Genomic DNA, 16366 nt, shown 5'->3' with positions numbered 1-16366 from the left:
TGTTATCATTACTGTCACCATCAAGTCACATCCATAAACACCTTCATCTTATATCATGAGCACTACCTCTATCACCTCTGACATTATCACCATCATCACCTTCAATGCCCTTATCATCATCAATCACCATCCATTTTGCCACCATCGGTATTACCATTACCATGATCTCTCCGGTAACCACTATCATCATCACTTTACTTTATTCAGTGACCCCTCCATCATCACCATCTACGCTGCATTCCGCTGGACCATCGTCACCATCACAACGTTCGCCGTAATCCACTCTCTCCAACGTCACCAGATTCCACATTATCACCTTCACCATCGACATTGCTGTGCTCTTCAAAAAGGACCGTCACAAACATCCCCATCACCAACATCATCATCATCGTCATCGTCAACCTACATTGGCTCTCTGTGGCGTAATTCAGCTAAAGCTGGCTAAAGGCAAACATCTATCACGCCGCACGCGCCCAACCAACGATACCGCCAGGCGCCGCGCGCGCACACACCACTACTCCGCCTTGCCAAGCCCCACGTTCTCAAAATGCCTGTGCCGGGGCCAACGCACAGGGTGGGCCACTTGGTTCCAATCACCGCGTCGTTACGCGAGCCAATAAGCGCCTCAAAGCACAGCCGCCGGCAAAAAAAAAAAGTTTAAGGTAAATGAGACCGACGTGAATTAAAAAAAAAATTCCTCTCCCGTTGGCAATGCTGTTAAAATCGACGATCAACTCGTACGATCGAGAGAGCGGTGAGCCGCGGCCCAAGCCAGGACAATGGGTAATCATCTTCTTGGTTCTTTCGGTAAAGTCACGTAGAAGGGAAATAATAAAATAATAAAAATTAAACATAAATAAAACATAATAAAATACATTTTATTATGTTTTATTTGTATTATTTTATTATTTCCCTTCTACGTGACTTTACCGAAAGAACCAAGAAGATAAATCCCTGGAGTCACGAAAGCTTCAAATCCAAATTTAATGGGTAATCAATCGCGCCAATAGCGGCGCTTGGGGACGTTCGACAGATTCTGGAGCACAGAAATGCAGTTTACTATCGGGCCAGAGTCTGCCGCCAATTAGCGGTGCCTCGAAATTGTGCCTCAATAGACAATCACGGCGTGGACATGCACATCATTAAATATGGCCACAGAATAGTTCTCTGGCCTCAAAATATTCCACGATTCAAGCTCCTTTAATACGCTAACTGTAAAAGTGGCCAAGAGTAAGCTGTGCTTCGAGTATTCGATTATTTCCCTTTTCATAAACCAAGGTTATCTCTTAGCTGTCACCCAAATGAGCACCCTGTGCATACAACGCTCGGAGGCCCATTCGTTCCTGCAGGGTGTGGATGGTAGCAGCAGCAGCGTGGGGTGGCCGCAGTTGGGACGCAGCAGAAAAAGAGCAAGAATTCAAGATCAGGGGTTGTTGAGCGGGGGGGGGGGGGAGTGAGAGAGGACGGGGTGACAGCAGGGAAAAACGGGGGTGGCGGCAGCTGAATTCCGTCATGTGATCCACCGTTGCTCGCCGAGCCGTAGGCGCTTGGCCGAGGTAGGAGAGAGGGAACCCTGAGAGGCCCCATGCGATGCGTGGCCCAGGGAACGGACGCTTGAGTTGGCGACGTCGTCCCGGTCGCTCGTGCCGTCGTCGTACGAGCTAGCGGAGCTGCTCAGGCTGTCGGCGGGAGAGTGGTCTGACTGCGTGCCTCCCTGTACTCTGTGCAGCTGGTGTTGTTGTGGCGGCTGCTGCTGCTGGTGCTGCTGCTGCTGGTGTTGCTGCTGCTGCTGATGCTGCTGCTGCTGATGCGGGTGAGGCAGGTAGGAGCTTCCGATGCCCGAAGCCCGGTCCCTGGAATAGAGAGAAGTCGCATGAGGAGAAGCGGTTATTGGCTATTCATTCTTGATTTGAAGCTTTCGTGACTGCAGGAATCCATACTCTTTTTGTTCTTTCGGTAAAGTCACATAGGTAGAAAAAGAATCCACTGCTGAAAAATAATCCAGCAGTGGATTAATATTATTTCTTATTATTTTTTCCACCTGAGGACGACCGCAATGTGTTGCGATCGAAACGTCGTGATACATTATTTTATTTTTCTACCTCCGTGACTTTACCGAAAGAACAAAAAGAGTATGGCTCTTCATCACTAATAATGATTATCATTGCCCTTTGTTTGGCAGATACTACCGTTGTGCACTGGTTATCACACCGGGGCTGTTGGTTCGCTCTCCCAGCATGGCAGCTGAAACGACGGTAAGCGTTTCTTAAATCCACACCGCCTCTGTCCACGGAGATGTCCATCCAGACTAGCAGGTACTCCACAGTCAACCGATCAGCCGGTCACATGTGGTGGGGGTCATGTGTGGGTACCCCAAACTCTTTCAAGATGTTTGGCCAGCGTGGAAGAGTAGGCCAAAATTCCACTGTAGAAGAGGCTCTCGAGAGCTTCCACGAGTGGAGTTCCGACTGCCAGGATTGGCGTGGGTAAACAATTGCAAGCCTATATTTTGATTTAAAGCTTTCTTGACTGCAGGGATTCATATTCTCGGTTCTTTCGGTAAAGTCACGTAGAATGGAAATAATAAAATAATATTAATATAAAACAATAAAAATTCTCACGACGTTTCGACTGCAACACAAGCAATCATCATCAGGTGTGAAATCCACAGCAAATTAAAAAAAAAAAATTTCAAGAAAATGTTCTTGCTGTGGTTTGCTTGTGTTGCAGTCGAAACGTCGTGAGAATTTGTATTGTTTTATATTAATATTATTTTATTATTTCCATTCTACGTGACTTTACCGAAAGAACCAAGAATATAATTGCAAGCCTGCACCTTTATATTTAGTTTAGTTCATCAGAAAAGCCTCGCCGAGTCTTTAGACTCACCGCTAGCAAGATAAAGGGGGCCAGGCGTGCTGCTGGCAAGCCCCTCTCCTCACTTGCAGTTCCGGCCTTCATAAGCCTTCGCAAACAGCACTTGCCCCAACAGTCAGTTAAAGGCTATACGGGGGATCTTTGTCTCTGTTTTTTTTGTCGTGTGGCCCCCTCTCCCATGCCTGCGTAGTCAAGGAACTCACGCGAGTGCTCCGAGCGTGGGCCCAAGAGGTGCTCCCTGTCGTTGCCAGGGCGACATGGGGCCAAAGCTGGACAGGGTGGCCAGCTCAGCACCAGTCAATCCCAAATCTGTCCAGATGAACACAAACACACGCGGACGCACGTTTACTTATATTATTACGATCCTCATTTAATATTAATTTGGCCAGTTGTGGCACAACCCCGCCGACGATAACCAGGAGAATGAAACCAGTCCAGAGTTTGGTTGCTTAAACAAATTCTGCCGGACAACATACATCCAGAAGACCCATAGGCTGATGAACTTAAATATATATTTTTTATGAGAAGGTATAGACATAAATGTATTTATATATTATGCACTTGTCCACAATAGTGCTATATACATGGTTAAAAAAGTGGGTGTTTTTCATTCATGCATGAACGTCGTGTGTAATTACTTCACATGACTCACGAATGTTAAACAACAACAACAACAACAAAATATAGATTTTTAAATTCTATCCCAACACTGGATGGTGACTATCGAGTTAGAATGGGGAAGAGCATCATTACAGTCCTATGTATAATTACAAAACAAATAAGCAGGCAATTCACCTCCTTGGCATATCTGTCATAAAAATATATAAAAGTATTTTTCTCACATCCCACCAGCCACACGGCCTTCTTGGAGTGCATACTATCAGCAGGTTTGGTTCAACGCAAGAAAAATTCTTGATCAATTTTTACATTCAGTACATCATCAGGCTCACTTAAAATAAATTCTGGGGAACTTATTTAGATATGCATTTTGTTACTTATATTCTCCACAACGACAGTAATGACGATTTTGTGTTCATTATAATTAACGATTGATTCATTCATCAACATTCGACCGAAACCCACGAATAACACATAAACTGTTCATAATCAAATTAAGATGGACATCATCATCTTTCGTATGACCGTGTTAAAACAGTGCCAATTTTAACATGAAGTTTGCATGTGGCTTCTGGTGATGCTAAAATTGACATGCAATTGACTCGTGACATTTGAACACAAATGTAACCCCGAACATAACTGGCGACTCGTACAGTGGGGCCACCTTGATGAAGTGAGCGCAATGGCCGGTAATTAGTTTTTTTGTTTTGCAGACGTAGAAAAATCAACCCCCGTGGTACTTTTCTCTCACAAGGGGCAGACCACATGCAGGGGGTGGTGTGTGGCTGCCATGGCAGCTCATCGTCCGTCCGTCCGCAGTGAATGCATCACTGGGTTGTGCGCGTGTGCGTGTGTGTGTCTCATGGTCAGACGTCAGTGCTGAGCTTGGGACCAATTCCTCTGGGCACAAAACGGCTGCATGGCAACAGCTGATGCTGACTAAAATGATGATTGTGATGGTGGTGACTATGATGAAGCTGCAGCTTATGATTAAGAATGCTGCTGCTTATGTTGCTGCTGCTGCTGATGGTTAGCTTCAGCTGCTGATACTGGTAGGACCGACTGGTTCCACCAGCCCACAGGGGATTATTGTGTCCGTCCGTCGTGCAGGGAGGGGCTGGGTGGGGAGGGGCTGTAGGGGAGGGTGGGGAGGGGCTGGTCACCCCGTGGTGCCCTTATAAAACTCAACGTTTAACCTACTCACGCCGGCTTGTGCCCGCCCTCACAGTCGGCCATATTTACGGAATACACCACGCCGCCGTTGACCCTGGCCATTGACCGAGCAACCCAACGTTCCTACCAGCTCCCTCCGCAGGAATGTGTTAATGGTGAAACTGAAAATGCTGCTGCAAGTGCGGCGGATGCTGATGACGATAACAATAGTACGATGATGACAATGACGATACCTATTGACGGTGCTGCTACTGCTGCCACTGATTGTGATGATAATGATGCCCATCCTAATTATTGACGATAACGATGATAACGATGACAGTGACGCTGCTCATCATGATGATAATGGCTATAACCATAACGACAATTCTCGTAATGTTGCTCGTGCACGTGTGTGTCCCACACCGTAAGAAGATGGCATCACACAGTGGAACCCAGGCGATGAACTGGCCTGGGCAACGCCAAGTCTCCGAGTCTGCACACACACAAAGACAAAGATGCCCCGTATAGCCATAACCGACGGTTGATACAAGTGCTGTTAGCGAGCACTTATGAAGGCAGGCACGGCACACGAGCAGGTGAGTGACCAGCACCATGCCCTGCCACCTGTCTCCCGATGAGGTATGTTTACACATCACACCCGCTACTCAATTGAGGCTGAGTCAAATTAGGGGAGACCTATAACTGCTTCAGATCACCCATAGCACTTCGTCTTTGCTCGAATCAAACTCGGATACTTATTTTAAAAAACCCAGGTCACGGGATTTGTAGCACAAGTCATGCACCACTCTGCTTCTGCTCCACACACACACACACTGCGTGCTTGCCAACCCTACTGAGTGAACCGGTAGTCCGCTGATTTTTTAAAAACCCTTTTACTGCATAAACCGTTTTACAGCATACCGATTAAGTGAAGCAAAACGTTGCGTCAAGACCTTTATTTTCTCTCACAAACTCGTTGAGACGCAATCCCGATTAGCTCCAAAAATCGGTATTCGGTAAACATTTATAAAAAACGACCAGTACATGACATATACAGAGACAAAGATTCCCCGATAGACATACGGACGACTTGGGCAAGTGCTTGAAGTGAACACCTATGCAGCACATATCGACACACCCACGTAAACATGCACGGCAGATCTATACCAAACCATGACAATCGTGTTTGTTAAACTGGATGAGGTTATGAACCTCATCGCACACGAGGCCCCAGCTGCACCCCCCCCCCATCCCCCCAAGGACCTCACAGCCAATGTACGCGTTGTTCACGTGGGAACAGAACCCGGGAGAGGAGAGGTGCCGGCTCAGCTTCCTGACCGTGGGCACTGAATCAGCCACCTATTACCCAGAGTGCAATTAAGAAAGGCACAGTGAAATCCCCGCTTCCGTAGGGCACAAAGACCCCCCCCCCCCAGCCTTAACAGACTGTTGGGACAAGTGCTGTTAGCGAGTAGCACCTTTGAAGGCCGGCACGCCAAATGAGGGGGGGGGGGGTTGCCAGCATGAAGCCAGGCCGGCCGCCTTTGTCTCCCCATTGCAAGTCGCTTGTTAGACATCAGCTTAGTGCACATGTTTTCATCTAGAATGTATCATCGTATGTGTTAAAGGGGCACCACGGTGGCGAGATGTTAACTCCCTCGCCTGGTGTGCAGGAGGTCGTGGGTTCGGTCCCGACCCTAACGCCTGCTGTATATTTGGAGATTGCGGTGTCTCTCTCCCCGTGGTCACGTGGATTTTTCTCAAGGTCCTCCGGTTTTTCCCTCCACATTTTAAAGCATGCGTGTGGAGTATTTGTCTGCTATGAATTTACATATGGCAAGAGAGTATTCCGCTTGTTATAAATGTCTATTCGATAAGCCACACCGTTGAGCTATCATTTGTGGCCACGTTGCTTCTGAAAAAGAGTTACACAGCTCAGTGGAGATTATCTGGTAAAAAAAAAATTGTTTAGTTTTAGTTTTCAGCCTTTGTTTACACTACACACCCCTTCTAATGCATTCGTTTTAGTTTCACAGAAGTCCAACCCATGCAGAAACAGATCCACGCAAAAGGTCCAAGCACGGATTAAGCTGTTTGTGGCACACGAAGCGATGTTGAGCTGAGGACCAAACCAAACAGCGGGAACCATTCCACTCACCAGATCCAAATCTTGCTCCTCGAGCTGTAAGTATGAACACCGACCACACGCATCCGGTGAGTGTGGCGCGTACACCCACACACACTTGCACACTTTTTCGTACGGGTGAAATTGCTCTAGGGCAGTGGTTCCTCACCTTTACTGCAACCTTGCACCCCGTTGGTTCTCAATCGTAAAACAACGTTCAACGCTAATAAATACATAGAGGGTTTGACGGAACAAAGTAGTCGCAGTTACGTGCCCGTGCTTCGTTTGTGTTTTCGATTACACTGGTCAACACACTTTTTTTGGCATAAGGTATTCCAACGGTATTAAGGTAATTTTGGGGTGCTGATTCCAAATCTGGCATCAGTTTTTGTCTATCACATCAGCTTTTTGAGATAGATATCAAATATTGCATTTTCAATAAAAAACTGCAGAAGAAAAATATTAAATTAATGTGGATATCTACATAAAATGATATTATAAACACACTATCCTAAAAATACAGCACCATATTTTAACACTAAAGCAGTCACTGACTCGCAACAACTTGCAATCATAAGTGACAGAGTTATTTTCGGGTAAAATCAATGAAAATTGGGTATGCCGATAGCATAAAAATGAGATGTGATAGAGCAAATCTGAGATCAGATTTGGAATCAGCGCCCTGACATTAGTCTAAAACAGCTGCAAAAGTCCAGGCCGGAAAAAAATGTTTTTTTTTGTTGTTGACCAGTGTTATTTACCTTCTAAAAGAAATCTGGCCACGTCACGCACCCCCAGAAAGGGCATCTCGCCACACCCCCAGGGGGTGCAGCGTGCACCCCAGGTTAAGAACCACTGCTGTCGAGCAACACCTGTGATTTTACACTCAGGTGGTTGAGGCAGACGATTGCGTCAGGAGTCGCGGAGTGGTGCAGCATCGCTGCGACGACGCCTCCGACAACATTATTGAATCGGGCATTGAGTCGTTACGTGTCACGTGGCTTTCCCTTCTGGGTGGTGACCACAGTCGCACACCGGGGAGTTTTAGAAATGTTCCATTTGTGCGTCAAGCGTCCGCAACTGCTCCTGCCACGGTTTGATGTGGACGAATCCCACGGCGACAGTGAAAGCTCATCCGCCACTGTGCTTACAATGAGAAGTCGGAAAAATGACTCGGTGCATGCCACGCACAATCGGCCCCACGCGTGTACGCACGTTGAACGTCTTTTGGCACCTTACGTAGCGAACGGTGCCAGCTAGCTCTCCGAATGTGAGTTCGGGCGGTACCGCACGTCGCTATGGGATGATATCCAACGTTTCGCTCCACTGCTGGGAGCTTTGTAATGGCCACGACAGGCGCCGTGTGCGTTGTCGTTATCGTTGCGCACTGATCGGAACTTCCATCGGACGAAATCCATCACGCGTAGCTTACGTCGTCTTAGAACGCATTCACCGCTCGCTAACAGCAACGCAACTTTGCGAAAAGTTTTAATTTCGTATTGGATCATGTGCTTTTATTTAATCAGGGTTATTGTGCTGCTCCACTCCTTCCCCCCCATTAGGGACGGACGACTTACAGACAGAAGCTAACACGTCAACTTTTCAACCCTTCGTCAAGAAGCACGACAACAGGGAGTTGGAATCTCTTCCTGCACGCACGAGCAGGAAAGGGGATTAGTCTATGCATCGTGTTGCTAGCCACCACCACCAAAGACAAAGATACCCCGTATAGCCTGAACAGACTTTTGGGACAAGTGCTGTTAGCGAGCACCTCTGAAGTCAGGCACGGCACACGAGGGCGTGGATGGCCAACACCACGCCTGGGCGCCTTTGTCTCCCCAGTGGCGATGTTTACTACACACCGCACCAGGTACTCATTTGAGGTTGAGTCGACCGAGGAGAGGCCCAGGACCGATTCAGATAATCCTCACTGGGTGTTGGCCGTGAGCAGGAATCGAACTCGGGTTCGTAGCGCAGGTCGCTAACCACTACACCCACCGCTCCCCACACCACCACAAGCACCTCCACGGCCATCACAGCCACCGCGGTCCTCACCAGCGCCGTTGGGATGAGGCCGCCCTTGTTCCCGGCCTGAGCGAGCGATCGCCCCGCCGAGTTGGACAGCCCCACTCCGAGTCCCGGCGACGAGCTGTCCGCCCCGAGCGCGCCCGGCGAGGACGGGGAGCGCCCGGGGGGAGCGCGGCCCAGCACCCCCGCACCGGAGCCCCCCCCCACCAGCAGGCCCTGCACCCCCGTGCTGCTGCCCCCCAGACTGCCCCCTCCCGGTGAGCCCAGGTGGCTGGGTGACACTTGGGCTGGGCTGCAGTAGCCGTTGACTGCGGGGAGGGGAGGGGAGGAAAGACGGGACAGGGATTCATTTTGGCCTGTCTGGGCCAGAGACCAGGAAAATATTTCCTAGCTGGCACACCACATCCAGTATACCCTCTGGCTTTGGTTCTGGCAACGAGCAACGTGATTGCTTCCGTCTACCAGTGCCATGGAAAATATTCAGTGAGACACCACCATCGAGCCCGGCAGCATGTAGTACGTCATCATGCAATTATGACCATATTGTCCTGAATGCAGCCGAAATTGTCAGATATTGGAAACTGAGCAGGTTCCAGTCTGATTATTACTGGGGTGGGAATACCAGGATGGGAGTACGAAGATGGGAGTACCAGGAGCTTTTGGCTTTGGGTGTGAGGTGGTCAGGAGATTACAGCACAATCGATCTGTGTGGAACGTGGAGTATTACCACCTCGTAAGTGTCGATTTTCTCCGGATAATTTACTCGCCGGGAGCAAAATGCCTCATTAAATGGAATTGGCCAAACATCTGAAAAATAGTGTTGAGACTCAGCGAGGCTTTTGGGTGTAAATAAAAGGCATTATTAGTATTACGTGCGTGCCACGTACAAGCCACCCTTAATGATGACCTCGGCACGTCTTGGCAGCTAAGCTGGGTTGACTCTGACCAGCACCTGGATGGGAGAACAGCTAGGGAATATAAGATCGATTTGTGTGGTTAGTGTCAATTCACTCAGCAGAGGAACTCCATTATTGTCTTTTCTCTCTGAGCTCAAATTCACGAGTGTTCTCGCTGGCCACGGCAGTTTCCTCACAGAGGTAAAACAGAAAATATTCAAAAGAGGAAGCAACCAAATGTCCCATTGTAAGACTCTTTAGATGGAGTCCTGAGGCTCAGTGAGGCATTCCTTGGTAATCAACATCGGTGTTCAATGGTAACAACAAAATAAGCAGGCAGTAAGTCTCCTTCATATCCATCTCACCACGTAAGAATGTTAAGATTTTTTTTACACAACCCATGAGCCGCCCGGTCTTCTGGGAGTGGATGATTTCAGGAACAGAGAGACGGACTTATGAAGGAGACATTATCTGCGGATTTATATAATATATACATTCTCCACAATCACGCTCGTGTTTTCTTTCAGGTGCGTAGTGATTTTTTTTTTATTATCGACCAGTAAGTGTTCACGAGGGGCAAAATGAGAAGCTAACATTTGGGAGTTGAAATTCGGAAAACATGAAATTAACAAATTGAAAATAAATAAATAAATGAATGGAGTTGGGCAGGACACCGAATAGCAGAGGGCAGAGATTAGCGACGGAACGGGTTGCCGATGGAGGGAAGGAGAAAGAGAGAAAGGCAGAACATGAGATGGTGAGACGAGGTGAGAAGATTTAGAAAAGCGCACTGGATGAAGGTGGTCGAACATTGTGAAGAGTGGAAGACATTGGGGCAGGAGGCCTTTGCCCAACTGTGGGACGTCCAGCAGATGTTGGCACCAAAGTTGTGGAACAGGCTTCCAGATGACCTTGAAATATTATGCCACTCGCAATTAATTAATTTGAGAATAAATAAGATAGAGATGAATTTCAGATGGTGTATAAATAACTCAAATGAAGTGAACAAAAAAAACACATTTTAGCTTTTTAATGTTACTTATCTTGTCTTTACCACTCCTGTATATAGATGTTTATGAACTTTGTATTTGGTCTGCAATCCCTGAAGGACTCAAGTACCGCCCATGGTCCGATACATCAGGATGCACTGCGTGGGAGGTGCGGTTGAAATAATAAAGGATGCAGCCTACTCCGATGATGATGATGACGATGTTTATGCTTCCGGCTAAGAAAGAGTTTAAGGAAGTGTTCAGTGAGGGTCGTTCGTGCCTTACCCTGGGCCTGGGGAGCTGGCGAGCCCCCCGTGAGACGTAGAAGCGCCCCCTGCATTTGGGGATGGAGGGGAGGGGGCGGAGGGGGTAGCATCCCGCAGGGGCTCGAGTCCACCACTGAGGGCCCCCCCACGGAGAAGGACGGCAGCGAGACCCCCGAGGGGTCGCCCATCGACAGAGACATCGGCAGGTGGAAGCCAGAGGCCGGCTGGGAGAGGGGGAGAGAGGCACGGGGGTATAGGCACGGGGGGGGGGGGGAGAGGGGGAGAGAGAAGGGGAGAGAGGCATGGTGAGAGGGGCACGGGGTGAGAGGCACGGGTGGACAGGCACGTGGGGGGGGGGGGGAAGGCACGGGTTTGAGAGGCACGGGGGGAGAGGCATGGGGGGAGAAGCACGGGGGAGAGGCACGGGGGGGAGAGGCACGGTGAGAGGGGCACGGGGGGACAGGCACGGGGGGGGAGGCACGGGGGTAGAGGCACGGGAGAGAGGCACGGGGGGAGAGGCACGGGGAGAGGGGCACGGGGGGAGAGGCACGGGGGGAGAGGGGGAGAGAGGCACGAGGAACGAGAAGAGGAGAGAGAGGGTCAGACTAAATAGTGTGATTGACGTGACGAAAAATGTCACATGTCCGTCTGTCAGCCTGACTGTCAAGTCACTGTTACTCGCCCAAGTAATGTTCACCACACAGAGTCGACCTGAGGATCATTCCGACCGAAAGAAACCGGGGACCTGTGGTTTTCATGAAGAGTTGTGCTAAATCTGTGACCTTTGACCTATTTTAAAAAAGGAACCTAAATTCAAGCAAAGCATTTTTTTTAAATACTGCAGTCTAGAAAAGACTCACGAATACACATGGAGAGATGAGAAGACGAAAGAAATGACAAATATAGACGCACCAAAACACAAAGCGTGATAGTGAGAGGGCAGATCAGATACACTGGCAGGCATCGGCAGAGATAGAGGCAATGATCGAAGCTTTAACATGCAGCAGCGCAAAAAGCAAAAGTTTCGATACACTCAGAGACAGAAAAAAACATTAAATATGGACACAGAGACTGAGAGATCGAGAGAAAGAGACACAACGACAAGTCTGTCAATCAATTCATTCATATTGGGTCAGATTGCCACGTGAGTAAAACGCAGATGTGTGCTGTGCACCCTCCTCCACCCGACACAGCAAAACAAGTAACTTTGTCACGTGAACAATCGTGACAATCTTTAGTATTTCTTCAGCGCACACGGAAATGCTGCACAGCGATCAAAAATCAATTAACGGAATCACAAAACGTAACTAAGCATTGTCTTTCAAACTGATTGCACCAATCAGTTTCAAAGATAAAGCTTCATATATTACCAGGGCATGTTTTTTTGTTTGCATGCTCACCACAAGTATGCGTGTGGTTAATGCAGATAGGACTCCTTGAATACAGGATTCTGTTTGGTGTTGTAACATCTTGACACCAGTTTTATTGCCAGAAAGGGTAAAACCTATTGTTCTATTGTTACACGTATGTATGTGGAACTTCTTTTGCACTGTACGTAGCCAACCGTGCTATTTGAAGGTACGGGGGAAGGACAACAAACTAAACACAAAGAGTAGTTGTAAGGAAATGAGTTTTCAATTTGGATTTAAAAGTGCTAAGCTCCAGTAGCTTCCTACTATCGTAAGGAAGAGCGTTCCAGACGGACACAGAAGCGCATCTGAAAGTGCGTGATGCGGTGACCGTCTTTGTTCGATGGCTATCCATAAAGTCGCCGCTGCTGCAGCGAGGGTGAGCGGAGTTCACGTGGTGGTTTATGCTCCTTCACGAGATCAGATAAACCATCACGCAAACTCCGGTCATCCTCGAAACGGCTTTTGGCTGGCCATCGAACAAAGACGGTCACTGCATCGCACGCTTTCAGATGCGCTTCTGCGGCCGTCTGGAATGCTCTTCCTTCCTATATCAGGACGCCACTGGAGCTATGCACTTTAAATTTAGATTGAAAACTCATCCCTTTAGAACTGAATTTTGTGTTTAGTCTGTTGTCCTTCCCCCCGCACAGCACGGTTGGCTATCGTACGGTGCAAAAGAAGTTCAACATACATACACACGCGCAGAAAGGTTACTCCACATATGGTCGCCATCGTCGTCGTCGTCCTCCTACTCAACGACGCCGAGACCTCGGACCGTCCGAGCGACCCGCGGATCGCGCTCACCACGAGCTTCTGGCTGCGCATCATGCTGTCAAACTCCTCGTTGATGCGCCGGTATTTATCCTGGGTCCCCGGCGCGAGCAGGAATCCGCCGTCGAGGCCGTCGCCATCCTGTCCCTCGCCGCCGCTCTCACCTCCCTTGTGTTCCTTCTTGCTCAGCACCTGAGGCAGCCGGGAAGGGAGAGGGGCAAGAGCGTTTGGCGACAACGGTGGACACGCGGACTCTGGCTGGGAGCGGGCGATGAGCGTGAAAGGCTGTGGGCTGTTGCGTCAGGGGCAGCTATTTGGACAAGTTCAGTTCATTTATTAGGTATGGCTCTGTGAGCCATTCGGCTCTTGAATCGGGTGCAACCGCAACAAACAAAAACATGAACAAGGAACGTCTTAAAGTGACTACGCGCAAACAGAAAAATCCAGGAAAAAACAGCAAAGTCTTCCTGAAAAAGCATCGTATATCAATGCTGTATGCAAAAATCTCAGTGGGATGCAAGTCAAACAATAACAACCATAATACAATTTAGATAAAAGTTATCAGTCTAACTCTGTACAACAACAAACAAATATGGCTAATCCAAGACGTTTTCGAAATCACCAAAATAAAGCTATAAAAACAACGTAACGGTGATCATAGGAACTGTGATTCAAATTTAACAATAAACAATATACATAACATGTACGACCAAACTTTGCAGCCATAGCTGGCAGTTTGAGTCACTCCATAACAGCAGGAGTATCAGTAGGAGTATCAGCATTTTTCAATGCACCTTTAAAGTTCAGACACGTGCGTAGGATGGATAACAACAACAACAACAACATGTAAAAGTGTGTTGTTGGGAAAAATAGAAGGAACCGGAAAGAGAAGAAGACCGAACAAAGGATGGCTTGACGACGATATAAGACGTCGGTGCCAGAAAGATGCGCGCCACTGCTTGAGCGTATTGACGCAAGACGGACAGCGAAGTGGAAACAACTGGCGAAGGGTGCAGTGACCACCTACGGGGCTATCTACCCATGGACCGCGATGACGACGATGACGATGATGATGATGTGTGTCAGGGGCAGCTATTCCCATAATTCACCATGTTGGACTGCGTTTCTTACAGTTAGCCCCCCCCCCCCACCAGAATTATTCTTAAAAACCTCAAATCTGTCACCTGTATTTGACTCTCTCCGTTCATGTTTCTGATCTGTGTTGGTCAGTATCGGCCTCCACCCAAGCGTCCACATAGATTTGTAGTGGGGGACTTAGGTCTGTTGTTTGCCCCCCAATGCACTAAATGGGGGAGGGGGGGTAATAGCCCCCAGGATGCACTCCACCCCCGCCCCCTCCACCACCCCCACTTTCACTCACACTCCCGCTCACAAAGCCAAAAACTCACTCACTCAACCAAACAAACATCCTCTGTCGAGCCATAAGAAAATGTTGGGGCAAGTTCTGTTAGCGAGCACCTATGAAGGACGGCACGGCACACGAGAGGTTGGATGGCCAACACCCCTCCCGACCGCCTTTGTCTTCCTTGTGGCGTTAATTACACACCGCACCAGGTACTAATTTAAGGCTATGTCGACATAGGAGAGGCCCAGGACCGGTTCAGATAATCGCCACCGGTGTTGGACGTGAGAGGGAATCGAACTCGGGTCGCTGGGGTCGTAGCGCACCGCGCGAACTGATGCGCCACCGCTCCCCACTCACGCAACCACTCACTCGTTCACACACACGCACACCACACTCACTTCTTATCACCGTCTCACTCAGACTCTCAGCCCACTCACTCACCGACTCAACCACTCACCCTCTCACTCACGCTCTCACTCAATCTCTCAAAGCTCTCACTCCCTGCCTCCCCAGTCAGCACATCGCTGGGATAGACACCTGTTGCTCCACCCACACCTGTTGCGGCTCTGACAGCCAGCCGCATGACATCACTCATAGCCCTTGCCTTAGATGGGATCGTGTGGGCACGCGCGCGAGGGGCAGGACACACCAACACACACACGGGCACCCACATGGGGACACACACTCACACGCACGCACGCGCAGAGAAAGACACATCTCTCCCTCTGAGTCTGCTTTATCAATCATCATTGATTGACCCAGGTCACCTGTACTGTGTCTACAAATACGGTGCGAAAGAAGTTCAACAAACATACGTTAAAATAAAAAAAAACATGTTCGAGTCCATTGGCTTTCCACGCGGACATTATCCCGCGGCGTTTTTTTAAAGCAAGCAAACGCTGGAACAGTTTTTATTAGATATTTTTTATTCTCTGGGTCTCTTCGGCAGAGTCGGGTTTATTAAACGTATTCGGCTGGGGTTGTCAAATGTCATTAGCCAAAGCACCCAGTCTCAACGATTGGGCTCTGTCCAATGCAACAAAACAAACCAACGTTGCATAAAAACTCATTGTGCGTTATGGGTAATAGTGTGCACTGGCTTAGCAGAAGTGTCATGCACTTCACGTCTCGAGATATTTGTTTCGCAATTCCCACAACAGAGTTATTCTGACTTTTATGAACGCAGCTTTTTGTTTCTCCTGCAGTCCACTGCTGCATGGTAGTTGTAGCGTCGCCCTGTATTTAACGGTGACAAACACATTGATTTAGCAATGTTTTTTTCATTATAATTACGATTTGATGGAATTCTTCGTGTGTCGCTCATTGTGCATTACAACCTATTGACTTAGTCACAAATGCTTTATCTAATCAGAATTTAAAGGACGCGTATTAATTTCATCCTGGTGCCGAGCGAGGTGCAATTTTGTTAGGAAGGACGTTTAAATTCGCATCCAACGATTTTCCCAGTAACTTTCAATGGCATAGACGACCGCTCTACAGCCTTATGTCGATCCACTTTCTGGATGAAGGCCTCTCCATGCTCTGTCGGTCATGGGGGCAGCTTGACCACGCTTCACCACGATGGTCAGTGCCCGTTGATGAAGGGGGAAGCCCAGGTCTGGTTCGGATCTCACTCGCCACACGCCCAGCATGAAAACAACTCCTTCTCCACCGCTCCCAACAAGCGCCACTTGAATTGACAACAAAAACTTGAGGACGGGGAAATATACATTTTATTCGGCACTTATGCTAGCCTTCCCCCGGCAATGAGGGCTTACTCGTCACGGGAAAGGGCGGTCCACTCACCTGCACCCAACAGCTTAAGAGTGCGGCCGAGAAGCTGAAAGGACAACTGGGTCACCC

The 16366-nt window shown here is 48.7% G+C and overlaps 1 protein-coding gene across 1 annotated transcript in view; it reads right to left on the bottom strand.

Annotated features, from left to right (window-relative positions):
* Positions 1-899: 899 nt before the first annotated feature.
* LOC144945886 (myocyte-specific enhancer factor 2A-like) overlaps positions 900-16366 on the bottom strand; it is a 28028-nt gene continuing 12561 nt past the window's right edge. The window contains exons 3-10 of the mRNA XM_078874504.1: positions 13171-13329; positions 10974-11178; positions 9691-9771; positions 8831-9111; positions 6809-6832; positions 5074-5143; positions 3081-3186; positions 900-1853 (exon numbers count right to left, since the gene is read on the bottom strand). Coding sequence (XP_078730630.1) covers positions 1511-1853; positions 3081-3186; positions 5074-5143; positions 6809-6832; positions 8831-9111; positions 9691-9771; positions 10974-11178; positions 13171-13329 — 1269 coding nt within the window. The 3' untranslated portion in view covers positions 900-1510. The remainder of the gene's footprint in view (positions 1854-3080; positions 3187-5073; positions 5144-6808; positions 6833-8830; positions 9112-9690; positions 9772-10973; positions 11179-13170; positions 13330-16366) is intronic.

The sequence above is a fragment of the Lampetra fluviatilis genome, chromosome 39 (assembly GCF_964198595.1).
Source record: "Lampetra fluviatilis chromosome 39, kcLamFluv1.1, whole genome shotgun sequence".
NCBI classification, from domain to species: Eukaryota; Metazoa; Chordata; class Hyperoartia; order Petromyzontiformes; family Petromyzontidae; genus Lampetra; species Lampetra fluviatilis.
This window is presented reverse-complemented; position numbering and strand designations above follow the sequence as displayed.